The following is a 26444-nucleotide window of genomic DNA, read 5'->3' on the forward strand; positions in this document are numbered from 1 at the left end:
TCAACTGGGCCTGTGCTGTAGAAGTGAATCTTGTGCATGTGCATAAACATTTGGACTGAGTTCTTTATGCTGTGCCCTGCCCTAAAATGCCTTTCCAGACCTTGCTGCTGAGAGCCTGCAGAATCACCGATCTCTGGGTTTGGGACAGAGCCAGGATTGGGCCTGATAAATTCCATCCCTCGCTCCCTATGGTGATGTCTACGAGCAGCACCATGCCAGAATGTATCTTTTCAGGGGAGTTCCAAGGAGCACTGAGAAATGCTGCAGAGTTTGGCTCACTTTCAGCGCTCTGTCTAGTACAGGAGCACTATTTGTTCTGAGGGTGAAAACCTCCCATTGAAGGCAATAGCAAAATTCCCACTGACTGCAGTGCAGCCAGGTTTTCCCCTGGAGTGTTTCAAGTCCTAATCTCAAATATTCCTCAGAAGATTACTGAATTATCAGTCATTGGACATGTTTGTGTTTGTATGACTAGTCCGCATCCTACCACCAAAAAAGTTCTGTCCTTTTTAAAAACAAAAAGTGTATGCATCACAATATGGTATTTTATTACATGTTCACAAAAGAGTGGGAAATGCAATGTTATTTGCCAAATACTTTCTCAGTAATATTGTTTAACAATACAGAGGCCTGGGAATATGGGACAAAATTTGGATGATATTGAAGAGCTGGTGTGGTTATCAAGTGATGAACAATTTAATGTGCTAATAAATCGTTATGTTCTGCAAAAAAAAGTAACATCAATTACAAGCTGTATGTTATTACTAGAATGAACTGTATAATAAATGTTTTCTAAATAATTTTATACGATGTATCTTATTTTTAACAGTATTATTTTTTCCCTGCACAGAACAGTATCAGAGGGGTAGCCTTGTTAGTCTGGATCTGTAAAAAGCAACAAAGAGTCTTGTGGCACCTTTGAGACTAACAGATGTATTGGAACATAAGCGTTTGTGGGTGAATACCCACTGCGTCTGACGAAGTGGGTATTCACCCACGAAAGCTTATGCTCCAATACATCTGTGAGTCTTAAAGGTGCCACAAGACTCTCTGTTGCTTTGCACAGAACAGTTTTCTCTGGGAGAAGGATGCACTGAATGACTTAATAGATCTTCTCCATCTCTAATTTCTAAGGGAGAAGTATATGATAAAAAAGAGAAATGTTATCAATACGCTGAACAAATACAGGGTGAGATTCTGGGTTACTCTAAGAGGTATAGCAGAGAACTTGCAGCTCAGGGGACTCTAAATCACCTTTGCATGTGTTGTTCTGGGGACTGGAGAGGCCCCCTCCATATAATTCATACAGCCCTGGGGGCCTGTCTAAATTATGACAGCCTCCTTGCACTGCCCTATGAGCTGCAGCCCTACCCTTGACACACCCTCTATACCAGAGCTTGCAATGGGGTCTTTAGAAACCAAACTTGCAGATGTCTCTCCAATGCCTATGCAAGGGGAATCCTCCCCCCATCCACAACTAGGACTTTTAGGGTCCCTTTATGCTGCTCCGGCCCTTGTACCTGGTGTAAAGGTGGCAGAGCAGGTGTGCGGATCTCACCTGAAATCAAAATATTTTGGTTTGAACCATTCTCAAATGAAAAGTATCTCATCAATGCCCCCTTAAAGCCACATGACATATGTAGAGACATTGACACTGGATATAAGTTGTCCTAAGAGATTGCACCTAGTAAAAGAGGAATTTGTGATCAGCAGAAAGGGTATTTATGTCATTGAGGAACTTGCCTTCTGTAAAGTGGGCGCTGAAACCCCTGTGCTGGTTGCTGCTGTTGGAACGTAATCGGATGAACATAACATTCTGGGTGGATGTGATGGGACTGGGATGCTGGGCACCACACAGTTTTTCAAGAAGTGGGGCTTCACTGTCTTGGCCATCAAACACCTGTATAAAGCAGCAATGTGTGGAAGGAATAATTAGAACTTCAGCTCAATACATGTGTCCATTTCCCACCCAGAGTTCACTGCATTAGGCTTTTTGGCAAATGTTTATTTATGCACATACAGTTTTGGGCTTTTGGAAATTGATCTTAGTTTTAAAATCCTTCTATCAGCTACAGTACAGTAGGCTCTGTGCTCATGAAGAGAATCCTCTAGCACATTTACCTCTTAATAGGCTCAGTCAGGAAAAACATTAAGCTGCAAAAAGTGGGAATTGGCAATAGCTGTCCTAAAAATCACTTTCTGTCATTCAAGATTTGTTATGCAACTGAAGAAATTCACCAGTCTTATGGCAAAACTGTCCAAATCTATTATCCCCAAAGCAAAACTGTACTCATAAGAGCTAAGGCACCTGGTTTTACAGGCAGCAGAATACAAGAAATAGTCCCAATAGTCTCTAAAATGTTGTCTAACATTTTTATAAAATAGTTATTTTTCTGTACCATATGAAGTATCTGCAGAATATATCACACTTACAAGTCTGGTGGGCTTCCCCAAGGAGTGTTGATAAAACTTTCATATCATATCACACTAGCTATCATATGTTCCAATTATTTCAATCTCTATACAAAACTCATATTGTTATGGAAGTGTCACGGAGTGTGGGGGACACAAGGCCCTGCACCCCTGGCTTCCTGCGATTCACCATGACTCTCAGCCAGCCAGTAAAGCAGAAGGTTTATTTAGACGACAGGAACACAGTCCAAGACAAGTCTTGCAGGCACAGACAACAGGACCCCCCCCCACAATTAGGTCCATCTTGGGGTCCCAGGGGCACCACAGCCCCAGGTCAGAGTCCCGTCTGGGCTCCCTTCCATTAACCAGCCAGCTCCTGAAACTCTCCCTCCCCCAGCGTCTCCTCCACCAGCCTTTGTTCAGTTTCCCGGGCAAAGGTGTCACTTGGCCTCCAACCTTCCTGGTTCTCACATGCTCCAGTATCCTCCCTCAAGGACAGTCTCCCATCCCCCAATGCAGACCGTACCAGCCAAACTCCCCTGCCTTCCCAGGCCAACAGTCCCCACTCAGCATTCAAAGACCACATTAAGAACAGTCCCAGTTCATCACAGGAAGCAACCCAGGGATGATGCGAACCCACTAGTGAACCCACTTCTAAGTAAAGCAACCATTCCAGACTTAGGCAGAACCCTGGGTCCACAAAACAGTGGCAAATGACCCATGTTTTACTGTATATATGTTTAATACCCTCCCCCTCTCTGTTATTCTTTCCTCCTTATGGCTCTAATCCAGAGTAACTTTTACTCAATCAAAACCTAAGTTTGGGCACAATAAGGACCTCAGGATTTGGTCTTAAATGAATGTACCTTCCACTAGCATCAGTGCGAGCTATGAACGTGTACATAAGGATAAGAAACCTCAGCCAGAGTTTTCAAAGTTAGGCAACTAAATCCATATTTTCATGCTTTACTGTGGATTTTGGTGCCTAGCTTAGACACTCCAGTTTGGAAATGTACTTAGAGAAGGGGAGAGAAGAGAGGGACAGGGAATGTTCAGGACCTCAGCACCAATTGTGAAGGAGGTGCAATAACACACATTTAATATACAATAGATTTAGCTGAATCAACCAGGTGGACTATTTCAAAACAATTTACAAAAGTGTAACTCCGCCCTTGGTGCTCATGCATGCAACACAGCATGCATAAATCATCGTGCACCAATAAAAAGGAAGCAAGCAAGCAGGAAGAAAGCTGGTTTTGCAAGACATCACTTTTAATTTCACCACAAGCACTTTTCTTCTTTTTTTAATGCGAGTTGGAGAGAGATTTTTTTTTCTTCCAGTTTGCGGTCTGCCAAATCAGGAGGCAAGAGACAACAGAGGCTTGACTTTAACTCTAGACCAATTGGTTTCTAGTTGACACTGAATCAGAATTTTAAAAAAATTAAAAAAGAGAAACCACAAAGGAAAATATTGGCTACTGTCACTGTGTGTCCCACCCACAACAGCTCTTGGAGATCAAGCAAGCATGATTAAGAGAGGCAGTCCCACTGTGGCTTCTGGCATTGGCTACATCATTTAGAACCCTGTGTGTATGGTGGGAGTGGTGCTGATATTTGAATTTATCAACATAATCTCATGACTTGGGGAGGAAGGATGATCTAGTGGGTAGGATACTGGCCTGGGACACAGGGGAGTTGGGTTCAATTCCTGGCTCAATCACAAACTTTCTACTTGACCCTGGTCAAGTCATTTAATATAGCCTGTGCCTCAGCTTCCCATCTGTAAAATGGAGAACATATTTCCCTCGCTCACAGGATGTTGTGAGGATAAAATCCATTAATGATTGTGAGAAGTTCAGCTATGATGATGATAATGGCCAGATAAGTAAGTATGTAGAAAGAATCAGATGACACCACATGACTAAAAGAGATTTGCCCATTTCAAATATGAGGTTCTTTAGAAATGCATAGCAACACTATGCTACAACTGAAAAATAAAACCTTTCTCCTGATACTATAGCACACAATTTAATTTTCCAGCCTCCAATGACAGAAGGTACCTTCTTAAAAAAATAACGAAAACCAGTATTTTCAAAAGATCAACATGCTGAGATGAGCAACAGAGGACAAGCTCCCTGTTTAATCCATCCACACACACTACTTAGCTGACACTGTTTTCATGAATAAAACATTTGCCTCCTGGCTCATCACGTTGGCCGGCTCTGTGGGGCCCTGGGAGAGAGTATTACATGTACTATAATGTTTAGACAAATAAGTAGCTGGTAAAGAGGGCCATGATAACCTTCCATTCCACCTTTTCTTATTTTCTGGTTTCCAGACAGTCCGATCCTTAATTTACAATATGAAATGTTGAATGATTCTTTCTCCGCACCTGTGTTCTGTACATTTCTCTAATTAAATCAAGCTGCATGGAGTTAAAAACTGTAGAATGCTAATAGAAACAGTGACTAACCAAGTGACCCTGAGCAATTAAATCACCTCCCATCTCTATACAGTAGCAATTAGATTTTATCGACCACTGGAGCTGAGGCCAGCTATTACATTCCCAGACTGGAGAGAGAGGGCCAAAACGTCAGTTAGCTTAAATCAGCATAGTTTTTGGCTTCATTGGAGTTATGCTGATTTATAACAGCTAAGGATCTGGCCCCTAAAATGTAGACTATTACTAGGCTGCTGCAAGGGGAGATTTTTATAGATGAGTCAAGTAGGAGACTAATATTTTGTACCAGTGGCTCGTTAGAATAAAGAAGACTGTCTGCTGATAATTCTATGAGAGGAGTAGAGAGTCGTACATGTGCATCCTAAATCAATTATATTTGCTGCTTGCAGAGGGCTTTCTTGAAGATAGTAAGGTCCCCTTCTTCAGCAACCTAGCAATGAATTCTGTTCCTCACATCTTGTTAAAATTCTGATCCAAGTATTAACCCAACATAAATAACACTGAGATATATATTTCTTTGAAGTTACAGCAACTAAAGATTCAGCAGCAGCAGCAGCAGCAAATATATATTTTCTGACCACACTGTTATTTATTACCTTTCACTGTTTTGTAAGGCACATTTTGATACTGAGGATGGAATGGAACATAAACCACAGTTTTAAGACACTATGTCATGTAATGCTTGAGTTCCTCCATCACTTTTGAAAGTTAACCGGTAAATATACGAGAACTGAGATTCCCTAATGCATCTTGCTAGCTGCAGTAGTAAAGGAAGATTATTCATCTGTTCAAGGGACTTTTGATCAAATCCAAATCTCCTTTCACATTGAGCACAGTAGTGCTGTGCTTCTCTTTTCCTCTATACATAATAAGCATGACTAAATGACTCATTGCCTTCTTGTTGCAATGAGAGTGGCCATGACATTTGTAAAAGCACATGATAGAAAGAGAGCGAGCGTCTTCAGTCTTTTTAGTCACATTTTTAAAATCTCACTTCTGGCTACTTTCCCTATGAAAGTCTACTTTTCCACCACCTGGAATTGTTTGAATATGCATCACCATTGCATGTCTCTGAAAATTACAGTTCTTTATTACTATTTACTGCTTTTTACACTGGAACAGGGGGAAAATCTAATGTATTTAATACAAATCTCTGCAGAGACAAAACTGTTTACCCCACCCTTTAAAGTTCCTCTCACTTCAAGCATAGTTTTCTGAGCTATGCCTTACTAGTCTCTTCAAATACTTGCAACAATGTTTGGCTTACGATCATACTGTAGCTTCACATTTGATGCCTGTTAAACACGAGGTTGTATTATGCAGGAATTATCACACCCTTTGTTGTTTTATTTCTATGTTTTCCTTTCAAAGAAACAAATAACTGAGTTAATTACAAAACAGAGCACTGGTGCAATGTGAAGAGAACTGAATTGCTTATTAATTATTTGCAGTACAGTAGGGGCCTCATTGTGCTAAGACCTGTACATATCCATAGTAAAATTCAGTCTCCTGCCCTAGGATCTTACTGTCTAAGTTAAACAAGGAGGAAAGGATGGAGAAAGGAAGTATTATTATCCTCATTTTGCAGATGGGGAACTGACGCACAAGCAGGGTAAGCAACTGGGCCAAGTACACACGTGAAATTTGTGGGGGAGCAGAAAATGGTATGCGACTCTCCTGAGTCACAGTGAGTCCTTAACAACCAGGCATCCCTCTTCCCTCACAAAACAACTGTGCAACTTTGAAAACCTTGTATGAAAAGATGCCCTGTGATGTGTTTTCCATTGAAACATGTCTCTAGAAATCTAAAAGCGTTAGGAAGAATCCCCCCAATGAATTATTCTTGGTGGCCTTGGTGTTACAAATGGTGCTTCAGCTACACATGCAGTCTCAGATCATGTGGCAGGGACTTCCGGTGGGTCCAGAAGGGTGGGGATGAAGGAAAGATGTTAGTACAGTAAAGGGTGGAGGACAGTCCCCAGAGGAATGCACAAAGCAAATTAAACCCATAAAGATAATATCTAAAAAAGGGTGGAAATCAGTGTATTACTCATACACAGCATTCTTTCCTATGGAAAGGAAATGAGGAAAAAAAAAAAAAAAAAAAAACACCCAACCCACCAGTTTCCTTAGCTGCCTATATTTTCCATCTATGTTGCTTTGAAATGTAATTACTACATGAAATTCACAGTCACATATCCACTTATAGATCTCACAAGCAGTGTCTACTCCCTCCCCTTTGGCTTCCATTACCACACAACGCATGTAACTCCATGGGAGGAGGTGCGTGCTAATCACTTCCAGTTGTTAAAGTCAAATGACTCCCAGCTTACTGGCATGGCAGACAGGAAAAGAAATCCCATCCCTTCATTCCTTGTCTTGCCTACCTCACCAAATTAGCACTGAAAAGCCATCCCCAAACTTGTCTCAGTCAAAACTCTGATTTTTCTTTTGGTTTCAAAATAACATCCTCCCTCCCCCTCTTCCATTCTAAAATAACTTTCAGTTTAACTCACAACAGGAAGCTACAGTTCACTAATGCTTCAGGATTTAAATATCTCTTCCTGCACAAAGAAAGGTGGATTTTTCACATTACTGTACAGAAGGCATATTTGTATGGACAGCAAAAATACAAAAACAAAATGGTGGATGCTTTTATGGCAATAAAATAAAACAAAATAAAATAGTTTCCTCTGCAGGGCAAGGTCCTGCTACCCTTACTCATGCGAGGAGTTCTACTGAAGTCAGTGCAACCACTCACATAAATAAAAGCTGCGGACTTGGAGTCTTGATTATGTCCCCATAAAGAGTTAAAGACCCAGTTTTGCCCTTAGACTCAGAGAGGCGATGGGAGTCATGCTTGCATATCTAAGGGCAACACTGAGCATTCAGGCCCTGATCCAGCAGAGCATTTAAGCACAAGTCGCTGCTGACATCAATGGAATTACTCACATGCATAAATCTAAACGTGTGCTTATATGATTTGTAGGATTTGGTCCTAAATTTGGAATTATTTTGTTTAATCCACACATTTTGGTTGTGTATTTTCTGACAACATTACCATTTCAGATGTCCCATGGGCTTCTATGTTATCTTACCTTCCACACCTGTGCAATGTCACAAAAAAGCCGGATACTTCTCTAATACATTTTCTGCACCAAGAGTATCACAATTACATTGAAATATTTTAACTAAAAACGATAACCATGTTTCATATGGCCTTGTCCTAGCCTATGCCATAGAGCTGTGAAAAGTGAACATCCATCAGACAAAGATGCTTTGTTCAAGAGAAATCTATGATTCAGTTCAACAGAGATCAGATTTTTCTTTTAACTGGTTTGGCACAAAAAGCCTTAGCAAGTAATTCTGTTAATAGTGATGCCCCATTTTCAAAAGACTCTCTGTCCCTGCCTGCTTGAATTCACTGTGAATGAAGGTTTATCTAGGAGAGAGAGGCTGGATTTTGGTTTAGATGGTCCACTCTGTTTTATCTGTACTGTACAGAGTCACACAGATCACACATTCCTTTCTACTGAGTGAAGTGGAATCTGACATCACAGGTCAGGATTCCATGTCTCTATTCTCATGAGGCCTATAGTGCCAGACTTGCCTCGCTCTTCATTTTCACACACTGACTGAGCTGCAGCTTGAATTTCTGGGCGATTAATAAGAGCTCAAAAACTAGTAGAAATGTGAAGCTTTAAGAGGGCAGGCTCTCTAATTAAGCAGTTAAACAGCCAACCAAGGATCACTTGAATGTGGTGGACTGTGATGGGTGTACCATGAGAAGGTAAATTAGGCCCAATTAACCTATACATTGCACTGGGAGGAAAGCCAGGGAATACTGAGACCTAATTGCTGACAGTTCCCAGCTGAGAAGGAACAGGCAAGGCAAGTAGAAAGCCAGGTAGCTGGCAACAGAAGGGGGCTGTAGAGGAGTAGTCTGCAGTTACTCCCTGTGAAGAAGGAGCTTGGGCTGGAAAACCCAGAGAGATGTGGGGAGCCAAGAGGTAGAGCTGCCAAGTCAGAAGTAGTCCAGGGGAAGAGCAACATGGTCTGGGAGTGAGCAGGCAACTGTTGCTAGAGATAGGGTCCCTGGACTGGAACCTGGAGTAGAGATCAGGCTTGGGTTCCCCTCCCGCCACTGGAAGAGTGGTATGGTCAGAGCAGTGAAGGGAAGACTGCCATTTTGTACAATGGGACTTCGATACCCTGGAAGAGGGAAACGTGTATATTGACCTGGCTGGAGGGCCAACTCACGAAGAGGGACCACACTGAGTTGGAGAGGGTGTGAGAGGACAACAGGAGAGATGCTGCTGGAGGAGGGTGCAATATCTGGCCAGAGCTAATCCCTAGCGTGGCCAGGAGGAGGCACCACTAGTGGTGAGTGAATACCATGACATGGACACACAAAAATAATAATCAAGCCAGAATTATTTTTGCCCGTGGAGACATCTCTCTACAACTCTGTAACAAATTCTATCTAGGCATGCCATTATATGGGTGACCAAGGTGTCTCAGAGTATGCAATGAGCTTATGTGATAGCCTACCCCATGAAAGGGCAAATCATAGTCAGATTCCTGTCTGTGCAGGGAATGCTCCCTCCATGCACTTGTGGGGCATACACAGCCCCTAAGGATGTGGGGGAGGATGCAGCAGCATGATACAGGTGTGCCATGTCTCTCTAAAGGTGCTCTGGGCTGCCAGGGAAGCATGTTCCATGTGTAATTGGCAGCTTATGGGATAATGACATCACTAGTGGAGCAAAGAGAGCTGTGCCACAGATTTAATATAGCTTTAAATTTGAGGTTTAGCTCTTAAATGAATAAATGCAGAACATAATTGCATGGCAAATATCCTGAAATCAACTGCAGCCTGGATTGTATAGTAAATTTCCTCCTTTGCAAACATTTCCCCAAGACTTGTTAAGGAAACTTTTGAAACATCCATTGTTACTTACAGCGACATTGTTGTAGTCACATGATTGGCGAAGTCCAATGTCAAAATCTGTGAAGTTCAGTAAAACACGGTGGCCGTGGTCAACTTGAATAATCCAAGCACAATCAGTGTTGTCATTGTAAGGTTGAGGATAGTTTGGAGAATGGATTTCACCACTGGAAGCTTGGAAAACTCCTCCACAACCTGGAAAGGGTGTAATCAACATCTATCAAAAAAACCTCATTTATCCTTAGCAGGAATTTAGTTGACTTTTCACCTAAACATCTAAATATCTTGAGTTTCTTATTTTTCTGTTAAGGATTCAGGAATCACTAAATTGCATCAGACCAATACTTCATCTGGCCCAGTATCCTGTCTCTAACCAGACCAGTGCCAGATGGCTAAGTGGAAAGTGTAAAACTTTCATAATGGACAACTATACAACACCTGTACCTATGAGGGAAATTTCTTCCTACCCAGGCAGCTAGTGGTTGGCTTATGTGCCGAAGCTGAGGGTTGATGTTCCTTATGCCATTTATTCTAACTATTGTAAATGCAATTGTAAATAATTTTCCACACCAGTATCAGAATGGTTGGATATGGCATAAGGGGGATTAGGAGTAATTTAAGTAGGGGGTGGGAAAAGCATTTCTGAAAACATAAGAACAACCTTGAGTCTTATCTCTCCTCCATAGATAGGGTGACCAGATGTCCCGATTGTATAGGGACAGTCCTGATATTTGGGACATGTAAGGTGAGGTGGTGGCCTTGGGGAGAATAGGGGGTAGGTGGGAGGGTGAGGTGAGAAGAGGGGGTAGGGGAAATTTGGGATGTGCAGGGCTGCAGCAGCCAGAGAAAGAGGCGACTTTCCCCAGCTCCAGAGCTGTGGCTGCCGGGGAGAGACGGCCCTCCTTCCCAGCCCCAGCTCGGGGCCTGCCGCGGCGGGGGATAGAGGGCACATCCATTGCATTAGAAAGGTAAGATTACTGATATTAAAATACGAGTTCTGTGCTTTTATTTGTAGAACAAAAAAACTTAATTTTTTTTTTAATATAGCCCTTTTATCCAAAGCGCTTTCAGTAGTTAGCTAACAGTACAAACAACATTTGGAAAGACCATTAAGTAGTCCATCGAGACACTCAGCAATTTTCAAGTGGTCTGCACACAAAAAAAAGTTTGAGAACCACTGGTCTACACTTTGGCACTACAGAGGCATAGCTGCAGCCACTGTACTGCAGACATGGCCTTAGACAGGATGAAGTGGAACACAGGCCTTGCACTGACTCTCTGTGTAGACGCAAATTTCGCCCAAACATTTTGATGACTTCTAAATAAACTTTCACTTTGATGGTGTTTGTGCCCTCATGGACAGCCTTAGATGCAGTTTTCTTCATGTCAGCATTCATGGAAAGCAAATCTCAGACTCTTAACTCCAAAGTCAAGATTAATTTAAAGAAATTTGTTTTGGGTGGAGGCATCAGTACTGTAGTTCATCTCAGTTCGGTTATCCAATCAGGGAACAGAAACAATCCTATATAACTTTGTGGGCAGTCACAGAGCTTGAATATTGAATTGTGAATACAGAGTACTTGCAGTGAGTATTCGCCAGGTGATCCATCTGTTGAAGTTTGTTTGCATAAATTATGTTTACACAATACCGAAGATCTAATACATTTGTAAAAATGGTTCTTTAAATCTCAGAAGGAAAACAATCTGATAGAATCGAAGTCAGCTCAGCTCCTGGGTCCCAGCCCACAGAAAAGAACTGGAGGGTGCCATGCACATCTTTGATGCAGTATCCCCCTTGTAGTTATGTAGGTGCTTATGAATGCATTTTGATTTCTTCTTCTTCTAATAATTCACACAGAGCGGGGCGCCACACAGAACCAGGGGTATGCCAAGTCTAACAGTGTGAATCTATGAAGGAGGCTAGGGAAGGGAAATTTATATTTCACAGAAGAATGCAGATATATCTGAATAACAACTGCAGGGCCCATTCTGGACACGTGGGAGATATATGAACTGAAACCTAAAACTTGGGTGTCTAGAGTTAGGCACTTAAATATCCATTTCAGCATCTAAATACTGCAAGTGAGCTGACTTTCAGAGGCCCTGTGCACCCACATGGACTTCACACTATTAACGAAGCATCTCTGGATTTAGGTACCTAATTTTAGGTATCCAAGTTTGAAAACTTTGGTCTTCAGTTTTATTACCGAGGCCGAGCACATTAGCCAGGCATTTTTCATTTCAAAGGGTACAGAATGTAGCTAAGCTTGTCATGACAGTGTGAGGGGAAGGGTGCTCTGGAGCCCATACAATGGGATGCAGAGGTTGGCATAGCAGGCTAACAGTCATCAGTTTATTACTGAATAGTCGAGTGCTTAGGTGCACAATAACCCCATGACTTATTGGATTGCCAGTCACTTCCAGAACCTCCTTTCTGAAAGTAACTGTCAGTTGCAGCAAAGCCATATACAGAAATCATGTACTTTGTGAAAGGAAATACGCAAAAAGGAGAGATTTCTTTTTTTATTTGGTTTGGATTCTTTTTTTAGGGCTCTGGTCCCTTTCCAGTTTCCTTCATTTGTATGTTGCAGTCTAAAGGGCACAATACACAGAGGAAAAACAAATGGAGAGGGACAAGCAGAGCTGCCAGTGATTTTTGCAAAATATAGGATTTAAGTTAAACAACAAAGACATTTTGAAACTGTCGTTAATTTTTTCATTTCCTGCAATTCAGTGTTCCCAAATACTTTCTGGTAAATCAGAAGGTCCAACAATTTTTTTGGAAAATTGGTGCTGGCAACCAGCATCTAAATATATGCCTGTAAATAATCATCCAACATGCTTTTCAGCATTCTGAATGTAGGGCCTTTTAAAAAGATTTTCTGTACTGTTTGGAAAAACATTGTCATGTATTTCAGCGTTCCCTATGGAATTTGCCTGCTGTCATTTGAAAACTTCTTGTTTCACTGATTGGTGAGGTTTTGAACAAATAATTGCATGAGGGATGGGTGAACCCTACAGAGTTAAGGTTTTGCTAATCACTCCAAATATTTTTGGAGTTTGCAAGGTTCTCAAAACTAGTTTGAGATCTCAGATCTTTCTTCACTTTGTAATTTAAAACCAAAAGGGCTGTTGAATTTGGAAAAAAAAAATTTTTTTCTAGCTTTACAGGAGCCTTTGAGATTAGCTATGGATAGAAGAATCCCCCACAAGACCAAGCTGCAGCAAGTGCTTGTTCTATATACAGCTTATTTACTGCATTTATTTTCCCATTAGAATTTGTCTTTCTTCCCCTATCCACTTTTCACAGTTTCTCCTAAATGAAATGCAAATCCAGTAACATTTTGGTTCAAGTCAAACTTTCAAACCGGCAATATATGAAATGGTTAAAAATGTATGCCAAACAAGTTTACTCATCCCCACTTCTTCCTGGACTTCACCAGTTTTCATCAGCAATGGTCCCCATAAACTCACCTCCTGGTGTTTCTTGCCAAGTGGCATTGAACCCCCTCCCATTCCTATATCTATTTGTCTTGAATCGGATTGCCATGGCATTGCCAGTGCTAGAGACTCGTAGGGGGTTCTGTGCTGGTCTTGAAACACACTGTTGGGCCAACCTCGGAGACAGAAAATCAGGCCCACCATAGATCTGGAAATAGAAGAAAAATTGGAGGTAAAAGCCTTTTAAAGAGACAGTTCACCATAACCGAGAAAATCACAATCACCTGTGCAGATGGCTTTGCTTAATACTTGCAGTATTTAGGAAATATTATATTATAAACATTTAAAATTAACTCAAAAAACCCAAGGCCCTAAAATTATTGACCATGACTCCAAATTTTAAAAAGTGCACTCACGGCTGCAATATGCTCAAACCGATCATGAAAAAGAAAACATTTCAGAACTACCCATATTCAGTGTGTTTATAATGTGAACAGAAGTTGTTCAAAGGGTATAAAGGTGTGATGGCCAAATCAACAGGGTTCTTCACACATTGACCACACAATAGGGTTCTCTTCTCCTGCATGGCCAATGTACCATCCTCAGAAAGTTCATTTGATGTCTGTCAGAGGCACTAAAACCTTGAGCCACCCTCTATGAGCGAGTTCAAGATTTTAGATGAACTTTCACATGGTCCATGCATTAAGTAAGAGTCTTCTTCTGGAACTTAAGCCCTCTTTCCCCTGCACACCATTCCCTCCAAACTATATCTATATACAATTAGAACATTGTTTTTGTGAGGACATAAACATGTGCTTTTCTTGCTCTGATGGATACAGCCTGTATCTCTTCCCTGAAGCGTATGCTGATTAGTTGTCTTCATTAGGGGAGTTTGGACTGACTTCTTAGTTTTAGGCCAGATTCTGCCATCTTTGCTCAGGGTGACGGTGCCTTACTCTGTAATTCCATTGACTTAATTGGCTGAATGAAAGCTACTGGGCCTTGATCACGGAAGTAAGATGAAGTCTTTCTAAAACTCTTTAGAGACAAAGGTATTCCTGGTACTGTTAAAAATTCTCATCTCCACAGAATGCAAAAAACAGGCATTTGGGTGCTATTGCTTCTTATTTAGCAGAGTTAATCTCACCAAAATCCATCTGTCATGATTCTCAGATAGTATCGTACAAGAAGGCCATCAAGCCCACCACCATTACCACCACCACCGTGCCACACTTTAACAAGTGATTCTTGAATTGTGTAGTCGGAATAGAGTGGGACTATGTAATTCTGATTCTTGATTTCAAATTCTCCAAAGTTTGGATCTGGGGTTTGGTCTGGGCTTATTTGTAATTGGTGGGCCAGACTCACCCTCCCTTCATTAGCATGGCTTCTTGCAGCTGCGGGAAGGGCAGATGCTGGGTAAAATTTTCTAAGTACTTAAGCCCCACTGAAAGTAAGTTGGATGTAGATGCCTAAGTCACTTACATGCTTTTGAAAAATGTACCCTCCGTTTTGGCCCTCTGCCCTCCATCAGGAGCTGTACCACAGTAGGACAGCTTACAAATCCACCAGCACTCAATCGGGGACCACGAGTGGAGGCTGCTGAGAGGATATACCAGATTACTGTGGTCAGAAGCACAGCAGGCCCTCATCCTGGTTGCTAGGCAATCCAACAGGCCCAGCTGGGCACTATGACCCTTCTCCAAATGGGTGCTTCCTGACTGGGCAGAGGAGCCTGCGGCCTGCTACCTGAGTCTTGCAGAAGCAGTGCAGCAGCTGTTCAATGCATATCACGACCGTAGCTTCACTTGCCCTGCTCCTGCTTCCAGTCCTTGTTCCAGTCCCTCTCTGGCCTGGTTCAAGTCCTTGCTCCAGTCTTGTTCCAGTTCAGCCTTGACTCCTAATCTAGTCTTTGACTCCCTGCCCTACTCCTGATCCTGACTCTGGTTCTGACCTTTGGCTTGGCTTCTCAACCCTGACTTCAGCTTTACCCCCTGCCTGGTAAACTCCGGAATCTACATTTGCCACCACTCCAAACTGCCACCCCAACTAGTGGCTGGTTCCCTGACTTCCAGGGCCCTGCTCCTGCTTTGCTTCTTCCCCTTGAGGCTCTGCCCCTGCTCCACCTCTTCCCCCCCAGAAGCTCTGCCCCTTCGTTCACTCCTCTCCCTCCTACTGCCATAAGGTTGCCACTTCTGAGGTACATCTGCCCACACATCCTAGGGGTAATAAGCACAATTTGCACACACAAAGGCGATCTTCATTTACAGATACTCATTTGAACTTCTCTATTTTTACACACACACACACACACACACACTCACACACACGGAGGTTTGCTTCATCAGCACACCCATTGTGGGAAGCAGAGGAAGGGCGCTCCCACTTTTGCAAGTACAGCTGGGACAGAAGGGAGGATTCCTCCCTACATTTACATGGATGCCCAGATTGCGGGAGGGACTCCCCTTATTTACCTGAGAAGAAGGTCCCACCCATTTGCACACATAGTAGGAGTGTGTAAGGAAGTGAAACAGATACTTCTCTGTTTGCAGCACACCCACCCAAGAGAGAAGAGGAGGGGAGCACACACACCCATTGTTCCACACCTGCCCAGTTCCCATGCCCCGCCAAACTTCAGTCTGAGAAACTTTTGGAACTTTCTCCAGTTGGGTGGTCAGGAGAGGACGGGGAAGGGAGGGCTGCAGGCTGTAATTGGTTGGGCAGACAGGGCGTCAGGCTGTGATTGGCTGGGCTTTGTCCCCGTTCTCACAAGGGTGGCGATCGTTTGCTGGTAAGCATCCCTCAGTGGGTTAAATTCAAATTGGCAGCGAGCGGTTTCCACAGATCAGAAAAAAAACAAAAAACTGGACATTGGGCCTTGTCAAATGGCACCTGAAACCCAGACTGTCCGGGTGAAAACTGGACAGATGGCAACCCAAACTCCAATCACCAGACAAGGTCCTGCTCCACCCACTAAGTAAGCCGCCCACACCCCCGCAGCTTACAACAATATTCCCTAGTTGTTCAACAAATGTCTGTGCCCATTCTCAACCAGTGCCAACCAAAGCTGTAGCTGCTCTGGCCCCTAACACTACATTAGAGGATGAGAAATTGTGGCAATTTCCCAGCAGGCTTTCTACCATCAGGTCCCTGTGCTTAGAATTCTGCTAGCAGACACAAGTAGAAACCCAGGCTGAATCTGTCCCAGTATTTTAATAATCTGGTGAATTTCAAAAGGTTCAGAAAAGCCCTGTGAATTCACCTTCAGGTTTTGGGATGGAAATACCACAAGAACCAACTTTCCATGTATCATTCCCACTTCTGGTCTCTTCTGAAAATAGTTGCAGATGGGAGCAAATAGGATCTTTTAACAAACTCCCTCTGATATTTTGAGCCTTGGAAATGGTTCATGTGCTGTCTAAGCTCTAGGCCAAAGTTCAAATCAAGTTTTTAAGGATCCTGTACTATGCCCCCACCCCCTAAACACCAAGGCTAAATGCAAGGCCGCTCTACATATTTTGCTTCATTGGGCACTATCACAATGGGATGCCCCACCCAGCCCTGCCCTTAGGGACTTGGAGGGCAGGGGGGGGGAGAACAACTTGGCCTTTTGCCAGTGAAAACATTCAGTAGAAAGGACAAAGCAGCACCTCCTACTCTGCACCTTCAGTCCCTCTAGGGAATAACAAATAAATAGGTTTTTAAATATTACAGACTCTACAGATCATCAAGAGGTTTCTGTCTTTGTTTTTAGTGGCTGATTTCACAAGCCTAATTGCCTGAATGTTTGCTTATGGGAGCACATTTTTGGCTTCCGGAGAGAAGCAGCATGACTTGAATCTATAAGAGCTCCTCTGTCACCAATTAGCTAAAGACATTCTTGAGAAATCAGAATGAATGGAATTGCTGTTCAAATGTGGGCTTCATAATGAAGCAGCAACAGACCTGGGAAGAAGCATGTGTCTGTGCTTGAAGCTCACTTTCAGCAGTAAAACCTCACTACGTGGATGTCTGAGTGGGCTAACAACTCCTGCAACTATCAGAACAAAGTCTGTTCACAAAGTGATCCGTTTTTCTCTTGCTTGTGGTCTCGCTCCCTGACTCAGAGTTCTAGCACAGTGTGTAGCCACAAACGTATTCTAAATCAGTGGTTCTCAACTAGTGGTCTGAGGCCCTCTGAGGAGGCCACAAGCAGATTTCAGGGGGTCCATCAAGCAAGGCCAGCATCAGACTCACTGGGGCCCAAGGCAGAAAGCCAAAGCCCCATTGCATGGGGCTGAAGCCTGAGGCCCTGAGCGCCAACTCCCAGGGCTGAAGCTGAAGCTTGAGCAGCTTATAAATCATCTAAACCTGTCTGGTAACAATATTTGGCAATAAAAACCATCCCCTAAGTCATTCAAATCTAATGAAAATAATGCATATGTCTCTAAGATATTCTCAGGGAGATCTACACTACAGCCTAAGTCGATCTAACTTGCATTGCTCAGAGGTGTGAAAAAGCCCTCCCCGCACAGAGCCAGGGCCGGCTCCAGGCACCAGCTTACCAAGCAGGTGCTTGGGGCGGCCTCTTTGGAGAGGGGCGGCACGTCCAGCTGTTCGGCAGCAATTCAGCGGACAGTCCCTCACTCCTGCTCAGAGCAAAGGACCTCCCGCCAAATTGCCGCCGCAGATCGCGATCGCGGCTTTTTTTTTTTTTTTTTTGGTTTGGCTGCTTGGGGCGGCCAAAACCCTGGAGCTGGCCCTGACAGAGCAATGCAAATTTCGCGCTGTACACACTGGCACTATGTCAGCAGGAGACATTCTGCCACCAACACAGCTTACGCTACTCACCAAGGTGGAGTAATTATGTGGATGGGAGAGCGCTCTCCCGTTGGCATAGCACATCTTCACCAGACATGCTAGACTGGCGCACCTGCACAGATGTATGGTTGTAATGTAGACTTGCCCTCAATGTGTTCCCACTTTCCTGAGGACACCTTCATGCTGTGGACCAAATTCAACCCAGACATAAAATCCCCTGATTTCTGTGGTGCTAAACCCCAGGTGAAATGAATTTGGTCCATCTTGAACAGTTATACTTATTGTTGAGAACATCAAACCAAAAAGGTAGAGGGAAGAAAAAGTTAGTGGAAAATGAATTTCTGTTGGTTTCTTTTATGTTATTGGCCTGTTTTACATTTGCCTTCTGTACAATTTCAAAAATCAAAAGGGCTAGTCAAAGCCAAGTAATTGTTGCTTTATTACAGTTAGGAGTGGATTTTCTTTTCTCCTTTGTGCCAGTTCAACTAATCAGATACTTTCAAAAGAGTTTCAGCAAAAACAAGCCACAGTGTTTCCATGACAAAAAGCAATAAAATGTTACTTTTGGCTACAGAGGAGAAAACCAATAGTTACCACATGAATGTCTAAAACAAAAGTGGGGAGAAAGGATGGAAAGAATTCTAGGGTGTGGTTCATGCAGAACTACAGTATGTCTGAGCTGCAAAAACATAAATAAAAAATAAAGTAATCTGAATAGAGCACTTCATTTAGAGCTAACATGATCTTTTTTATTGGGGTGCTGGACATCTCAATAAAGCTGGTGGTTTTAGTCTGTTTTTATCTTTTGCTTCTGCCCTGTTAGCTCCATTTATTGTTACAATCAAGTCAGCATTCCAGAGTTATGAGCAACAGAAAGGCTGTTTTTATGTGGCCAGCTATGACACAGATTTCTGAGAATAAAACTGGTCCCTGTTAGGCTGACTGCTTAGTAAAAGGGGAATAGGCTTTGATGGAGAGACAAAATTACTTGTGGCATTAAGATCTAATCAACCTGGCTCTTTATATTTAAGTAAAAGGAAAAGATACATTGGCAAAATCCTTTCATTTCCAATCCACGGTCCCATCTTGTTATGGCAGCACAAAATTCCCCTCTGAAGTTTACAAAATGCTAATGGATGATAAATGGGACATTAAATAACTAACAATGGAAACATGATTTTTCTGTGTATATATTTTCAATAGAAACTGTGTTTTCAAGGTTAATTTTAAACTCTTCCATTATTGCCCAAAAGGTATTTCTTCAATGATTTTAAAATGTAAAAACACCTCATCAAAAGCCAAGAAAATGCCCTGGCCAAGTGTCATTTTCGTTTTACTATAGCACATGCCAAGGAAACTACTTCCTTTCAAGATGTGGTACGTGCAGCATTTTAAAAGGCAACTGAACTCTGTTTCTCCAACAGAAACCCTCACATCATGAGAAGTCTGAAGAACGATCACAGTGGGCAGTATTGACATGATGTGGGGCCATTTCTGAAGCACTGGAAACTGCAGTTTATTTTTTTCTAGAATGCATGTGTTGGAAATGCCTGATTTCAAAGGTGATTTCTAACAGCAAACACAACAGTTTCTTGCACCCTGAAGAAGTGGCTTTTACATGGCAGAGGGGAGCTTTACTCTGTGGATGAGGCTTGGAGCTTTATAAGCTTTGGCCAATATTTTGAAACTTGAGTGAACTACATTTAGGCTGTCTACACTATGAACTAGGGGTGTAATTCCCCTGCTTGTGTACACATACTTGTGCTAGGTCTCATTGAGTTAGTGCAAATATAAATAGCAAATTCGTTGGGCAATCCCGTGAGGTTGAGGATGATCTCTTTCACAGGTGTTTATTTTTATGGGTCCTTTGGTGACTAGGCTCGTTGGCAGACATTGCAGGTGTTGGAAGTCAGAGTTGGGCCACAATTGCTACATGACAGTTATCTGTCTTTTCTTTTCAGGCATTTTTCTGCGACCAGGGCAAGGCGATTTTTCTCAAAAATGGACGTTCCCTTCTCTGACAAGTCTTTGCCAGTTATCCCTGTTCTGAACTACAGTCTCCCAGTGAGTGGTGTCGATGCCACATCTCTTGATGTTTATCTTTAGGATGTCTTTAATGCGTTTCTTTTGGCCTCCTTGTTTCCTTTCTCCTTTGGTGAGTTGGGTGTATAGCAATTGTTTTGGTAAGCGTACATCAAGCATGTGCACAGTGCCCGCTCCACCTCAGCTGGTGCTGGATAATCAAGGCCTCAGCATTAAAGATGTTGGCCTCTGTGAGGACACTGACATTAGTGCGACAATCCTCCCACTTTATGTTGAGGCTTTTCCGAAGAAAGTGCTGGTGCTGGCGTTGCAGGTTTTTCAGGTGTTTTCTGTACGTCACACAAGTCTCACAGCCGTAGAGGAGAGTTGTGATTACCACTGCTTTATAAACTAAAAGTCTAGTGTGTGTTCTCATATTGTGATTGTTGAACACGCGGTGAGACAGTCTGCCAAAGGCCAGGCTGGCACAGTGAATTCTGTGCTGAATCTGGAAGTCTATGTCTTCCCTCTGTGAGAGACAGCTGCCAAGATAGGACTATAACAGCGTTTAAAAGAGAATTGGATAAATTCATGGAGGTTAAGTCCATTAATGGCTATTAGCCAGGATGGGTAAGGAATGGTGTCCCTAGCCTCTGTTTGTCAGAGGGTGGAGATGGATGGCAGGAGAGAGATCACTTGATCATTACCTGTTAAGTTCACTCCCTCTGGGGAACCTGGCATTGGCCACTGTCGGTAGACAGGATACCGGGCTAGATGGACCTTTGGTCTGACCCAGTGAGGCCATTCTTATGTTCTTATGTTCAAAGTATTCTTCATTTTCCAGTTCTTCTCTGGTCAATGTAGGTCTTCCTTGCTGGGCCTGATGATTGACCGGGAGCTGGCTGATGGAAAATTTTTGTTTTGCCGATGTTCAGAGTTAGCCCTAGGCTTTTGTAAGCCTCAGAGAAGCAATTAAGGGTTGTTTGTAGATCCTCCTTTGAGTGTCCAACTACAGTACAATCATTTGTGTACTGGAGTTCAGTTATTGTTGCTGATATTACTTTAGTTCCGGCACGGAGACAAGAAAGGTTGAAGAGGTTGCTGTCAGTCCGATATTGGATGCCAATGCCCTGTTGTAGACAGTCTTGGGTTAGGGTTTTCAGAGTTGCTAAGAAAATGGAGAAAAGGGTGGGTGCCAGTACACAACCTTGTTTTACGCCAGTTCGGATAACAAAGGGCGCAGAGGTAGAGCCACTGCACAGGATGGAGGCAGTCATCTGGTCGTGGAGGGATCTTACAATGATGATAAATTTGCTTGGGCAGCCAAACTTTGACATAATTTTCCACAGAGCCTCACAGTTGACAGAGTTGAAGGTTTTGGACAGATCGATAAAGGCCATATACAGCTTCTGGTGTTGTTCTTAACACTTTTTCTGGATCTGCCTCGCTGTGAAAATTATGTCGGTGCCGCCTTGTGATGGTCTGAAGCTACACTGAAACTCTGGAAGTACTTCCTCTGCAAGAGGGAGCAGGTGATTCAGTAAGATTCTAGCAAGAATCTTCCCAGCAATGGATAGGACGGCAATGTCTCAATAGTTGACACAGTCAGACCTGTCTCCCTTTTTGAAAATGGCGAAGATGTTAGCATTACATACGTCAGCGGGGATTTCTTCGGTGCACCAGATTTTGAGGAGCAGCAAGTGAAGCTTGTTAGTCAGTGTTTCTCCCCCCACTTTCAGTACTTCAGCTGGTATGCCATCAGGACCTGGTGCTTTATTGTTCTTCATTTGTTTAATTGCTTTGTGGACCCACTCAGGTGTTGGTGGGTTGGCAAGTTTCCCAGATTGGGTGCTGAGGGATGGAGTTGATTCTCGATTTAAAAAAAAAAAACTTTTGCTAGTGTTCCTTCCAGCGCTCTTCGATGGATTCATCATCTTTAAGGGTTCTACAATCTTTGGATCTCAGTGGTGTGAGGCCACATGAGTTTGGTCCATACAGGGTCTTTGTCTCAAGCTCCGCATATCATGTCTGTCAGCGAATGCTTGGATTTCTTTTGCTTTGTCCTCCCACCATTTGTTTTTGATTTCTTGGATCCTCCTTTAAACTTCAGCTTCGAGCTGATGGAAAGAGCTCTGCTTCTGACTGGATGATAGGTGGTTTTGCCAGTCACAGAAAGATTTTCTCTTCTGGTCCAAAACGGCCTGTGATCTCAATGTTGTTGTCATCAAACAGTCCTGATGGTGACGGGTAGCAAGACCGATGGATTCCTCGCAAGCCTCATGGATGGTCTGTTTTAGGGCTTCCCAGTCTTCTTAGACACTTGTGTTGTCATTTCCAGGTGTTCATATACTAAGTTTTTCACTGAGGAGTGTTTGGAAATTTTCTTGGTGCACTGAGGATTGAAGTCTTTGGATGTTGTATTGCTGTCTGTATGATTTGGATTGCTTTCTATGTTTTGGTGCAATCCTGATAGACATGACTGACCTCACCAGGTCATGGTCAGTCCACCAGTCATCGGCTCCTCTAATGACATGGGTGATTTGGACATCTCTTAGATTCTGTTTTCTTATAATGACAGTCTAGGAGGTACAATTGTTTTGAACGGGGGAAGGGCTGGCCTTATGGGTAGGCAACATGATCGGCTGCCCTGGGTGCTGTGGTCAGGAGACACCATCAGTGCTTAATTTTTTCCAGAGCTTGCCCGGGCTGAGCCCCGGCACCTTTCAGCTTGGCAGTTCATAGCCCCAGCATCTCTGGACTGTCAGCAGCTGCCACTCTCCAGCCACCCAGCTCTGAAGGAAGTGCTGCCAGCAGCAGTGCAGAAGTAAGGGTGGCAATACCATACCATGCCACCCTTACTTCTGTGCTGCTGGTGGTGGTGGCATTGCCTTCTGAGCTGGGCACCTGACCAGCAGCCACCGCTCTCCAGCTGCCGTGGTCAAGAGGCAAGGAGCGGGGTGGGCCTGGGTTGCAAGTCTGCAGAAAGGAGCTTGGGGCAATGGGGGCGGGGGAAGGCAGCAGGACCTGGAGTCAATGGGGAGCCTGGGGAGACAGAAGGGGCCAGAGGCAATGGTGGAATGGATGGGGAAGCAGTGGGGGCCAGGAGCAATGGAGGGATGGATGGGGAGGCAATGGGGGCCAGGGGTGATGTGGAAGTGGATGGGGAGGCAGAAGGGGCCAGGGGCACCAAAATATAAGTTGACCCAGGGCATCATTTTCCCTAAGGCTGGCCCTGAACATGTGTTGCCAAGTTGTTTTGTACTTGTTGCTTTGTCTGAAGATTGTGCTTGTGATCATAAGATCGTGCTCTGCACATTTGCTGAGTAGAGGATGCCATTTGAATTGGTCTTGGCCACTCCTTCCTTCCCAATGGTGCTACTTCATATGTTAGAATCTTGGCCAACTCTTGTATTAAAGTCCCCTGAGAGGATTATCTTATCTGGTTTTGGAATGGATGACAGAATTTTATCAAGGTCAGCGTAGAAGGATTCTTTCTGTTCTTCATCAGCGTCAAGTGTTGGTGCATATGCACTGATAATGGTGGCAAATGACTTATTGACCAATTGGATGTGGAGGGTCATCAGGCGCTCATTGATGCCGACAGAGAGCTCAGTCAGGTGATTGAATAGAAGGTTCTTGATTGCAAAGCCAACACCCTGTATTTGCCTGTCGCTTGCTGGTTTTCCTTTCCAGAAGAAAGTGTAACTGCCACCCTCTTCCCTCAAGTGGCCCTCATCTACACGTGTTGTCTCGCTGAAAGCAGCGATGTCGATGTTGTACCCCAAGAGTTCTTGGACAACGATTGCTGTTCTGCATTTGGGTCTTTCACTTTTTGAGTCATCTAGTAGGGTATGGACATTCCGAGTTGCAAGAAATGTTTTTGGTTTTCAACCACATTGGGAGTGATCCCTCCGAACGCGGTTATCCGAATGCGGTTATCCAGTATGGTGGGATAGCTTATGTTTGGGACACCTTTTCTAGCCCCTTCCCCATATGGGGTGAGCAGAGGGGTCCTAAAAAGGCCTGCTCAGTCATGACCACAGCTGCTAAAAATGCCCCTCTATCCCAGTCCAGGGGCACATGACGACCATCTTGCAGTCACTGCCTATGTGTGGGTCTGTAACTAGGGTGATCTTGGTGATCACTTCACCTATCCCCATTGCCACTCACCCATTACTGCAGAACTTTTATGGGTGGAGGTGGGGAAAAAGTTCCTCCTGTGAGAGAAGGCTGCACATGAGTAGTTTAATGTGGGGGAGCCGTTGAGTGGTGATCGTGCTTCATCCGCCTGCTCTGCCATTGAGGTCTTATACTGGGTTGTGTTGTGTTGGGCTGCACTTTGTCTGGTACCTCACCTTCGGCCTTACCACCATGGAGTACAGGGCTCCCGATGGCATCGCTCTTAGGGTCTTAAGTATACACAAGCTTCTCCGCCACGTCAAGGTGGCAGCCCAAGGAGAAGAAATAGCAATGTAAGCACAGTAGCACAGGTAGCGGCAGAGGAGGCATGGTTGAGCCATGCTGAGTACATACCCACTGGTTTCAGACGGGTTTGTACTTGGCATTGCTCCACTGCCAGTACCAGTACTACCATAGCTATACTGCTATTTATATTTGCACTAGCTCGACATTTTATTCTATTTTCCCCCCCACTTTTCAGCGAGGTAGCTAAATATGAATTCAGGTGCCTGACTTTAGGCTCCTAAGTTTCCACATTTTTGCCTTTGTTTTTAAAAAAGAAACAATGCTGAAGTGTGTTTTCTCCATGCACCACCAGTGACAATGGCTGGGATTTCAAGATTCTGGTAGGGTTTTGCAGAACTTGTAGTGTGCTGCTCAGATACAGTAGGACCATTGTACCAGACCGCAGCAGAGAAAACAGCCAACTTACAACAGCCCCTGATCACAGTTAACCATTATCTTCTATTTCCACTGAACCAGGGTAATAATTTGGTTTGAACACGTGTTTTCTAATCTGAAGAGCTAGAAAGTAACACATTTAGGGCTGGTCTACGCTACACAGTTAGGTTGATGTAAGGCAGCTTACGTCTACCTAATTATGTCAGTGTCTACACTACAGCCTTCCTACCCGAAGGAAGTGCCCTACTACACAACATAATAACTCCACCTCTACAAGAGCCATAAACATGGGCGGCGGGCGAAACATGGGCACAGGGAGGCTAGTCTCTGCTCCTCCTATCTCCTTCCCTCACAGGAGCCAAGAGTGCCAGGCAGGCGGTGCGGCCCCCCAGTCCTGGCGCGCCGGGTGGGCGGGCAGCACGAGCACTGGCTCCTGCCGCCCAGAGATCCTGGCCGCAGGCCTGCCCCCATTAGCCCCAGCCCCCACCTGGGCCCCTGGCCATGAGTACAGAGTGCCAGGAAGCAGGAGGAAGCCTGGGGGTGGAGCGTGGGCAGGGCTCTGCAAGGCTATTTGGGGAGTCTCAGTCTCCCACGGCCTTTGATACCCACCACCCCGGGCATAAGGCTTATGTTGTTCTAGTTAGGATGCCACAGTGTCTGTGTAGACCAGGGGTCGGCAACCTTCAGCATGCGGCCCATCAGGGTAATCCGCTCATGGGCCGCAAGATGTTTTGTATACGTTGATGTCCGAAGGCACGGCCCCCTGCAGCGCCCAGTGAATGCAGTTCGCCATTCCCGGGCAATGGGAGCTGTGGGAAGCAGCGCGGGCTGCAGGGATGTGCTAGCCATTGTTTCCCCGAGCTCCCATTGGCCAGGAACGGCGAACTGTGGCCACTGAGAGCTGCAGGAGGCCATGCCCGTGGACAGTCAACGTAAACAAAATGTCTCGTGGCCTGCCAGCAGATTACCCTGATGGGCTGTGTGCTGAAGGTTGCCGACCTCTGATGTAGACACTGTGTTCCTTACATATACTGTCTTGTCAATTTCACGGTGGACCCCACTCCCAGCCAGGATCTGGTATGAGAAGCCCGGGGGGCTTCCCTCTGCTCTCAGCTGGAAGCCAGGGTGAGAAGCCATAGCAGCCCTCTGCCCGTTCCCTGGGGAGGGGTGGAGGGAGAGGCGGAGAAGCTGGGGCAGCTGGACCCCACTCCCTGGGGGCAAGAAGCTTCTCTCTGTCGGGGGAAAGGCAGCCCACTGTGAGCCCGTGGGGCAGCCAGGCTCCTGGCAGGGAGCTGCCAGCAGTCCTGAGAGACCAGGCTATCAGCTTCCCACACTGGCCCTCTTGGGTGGATGGAAGCGCTCCTGGTGAGGACATGCTCCACCAACCCAAGAAGAATAGTGCGGACATGCACCGCCACAGTAATTACTGTGGTAGCTGTAAGTCAACCTAATAGAGGTCTACTGAGGTTTGTAGAGGAAACATATCCTTTGTGTAATACA

At 44.4% G+C, this 26444-nt stretch overlaps 1 protein-coding gene across 1 annotated transcript in view; it reads right to left on the minus strand.

The window, feature by feature from the left end:
• The window catches only part of CUBN (cubilin), a 214628-nt gene that overhangs the window by 86282 nt on the left and 101902 nt on the right, over positions 1–26444 (minus strand). The window contains exons 30-32 of the mRNA XM_054020596.1: positions 13296–13470; positions 9835–10016; positions 1744–1900 (exon numbers count right to left, since the gene is read on the minus strand). Of these exons, the coding sequence (XP_053876571.1) occupies positions 1744–1900; positions 9835–10016; positions 13296–13470 (514 nt within the window). The remainder of the gene's footprint in view (positions 1–1743; positions 1901–9834; positions 10017–13295; positions 13471–26444) is intronic.

This window comes from Malaclemys terrapin, chromosome 2, assembly GCF_027887155.1.
Source record: "Malaclemys terrapin pileata isolate rMalTer1 chromosome 2, rMalTer1.hap1, whole genome shotgun sequence".
Taxonomy (NCBI): Eukaryota; Metazoa; Chordata; order Testudines; family Emydidae; genus Malaclemys; species Malaclemys terrapin.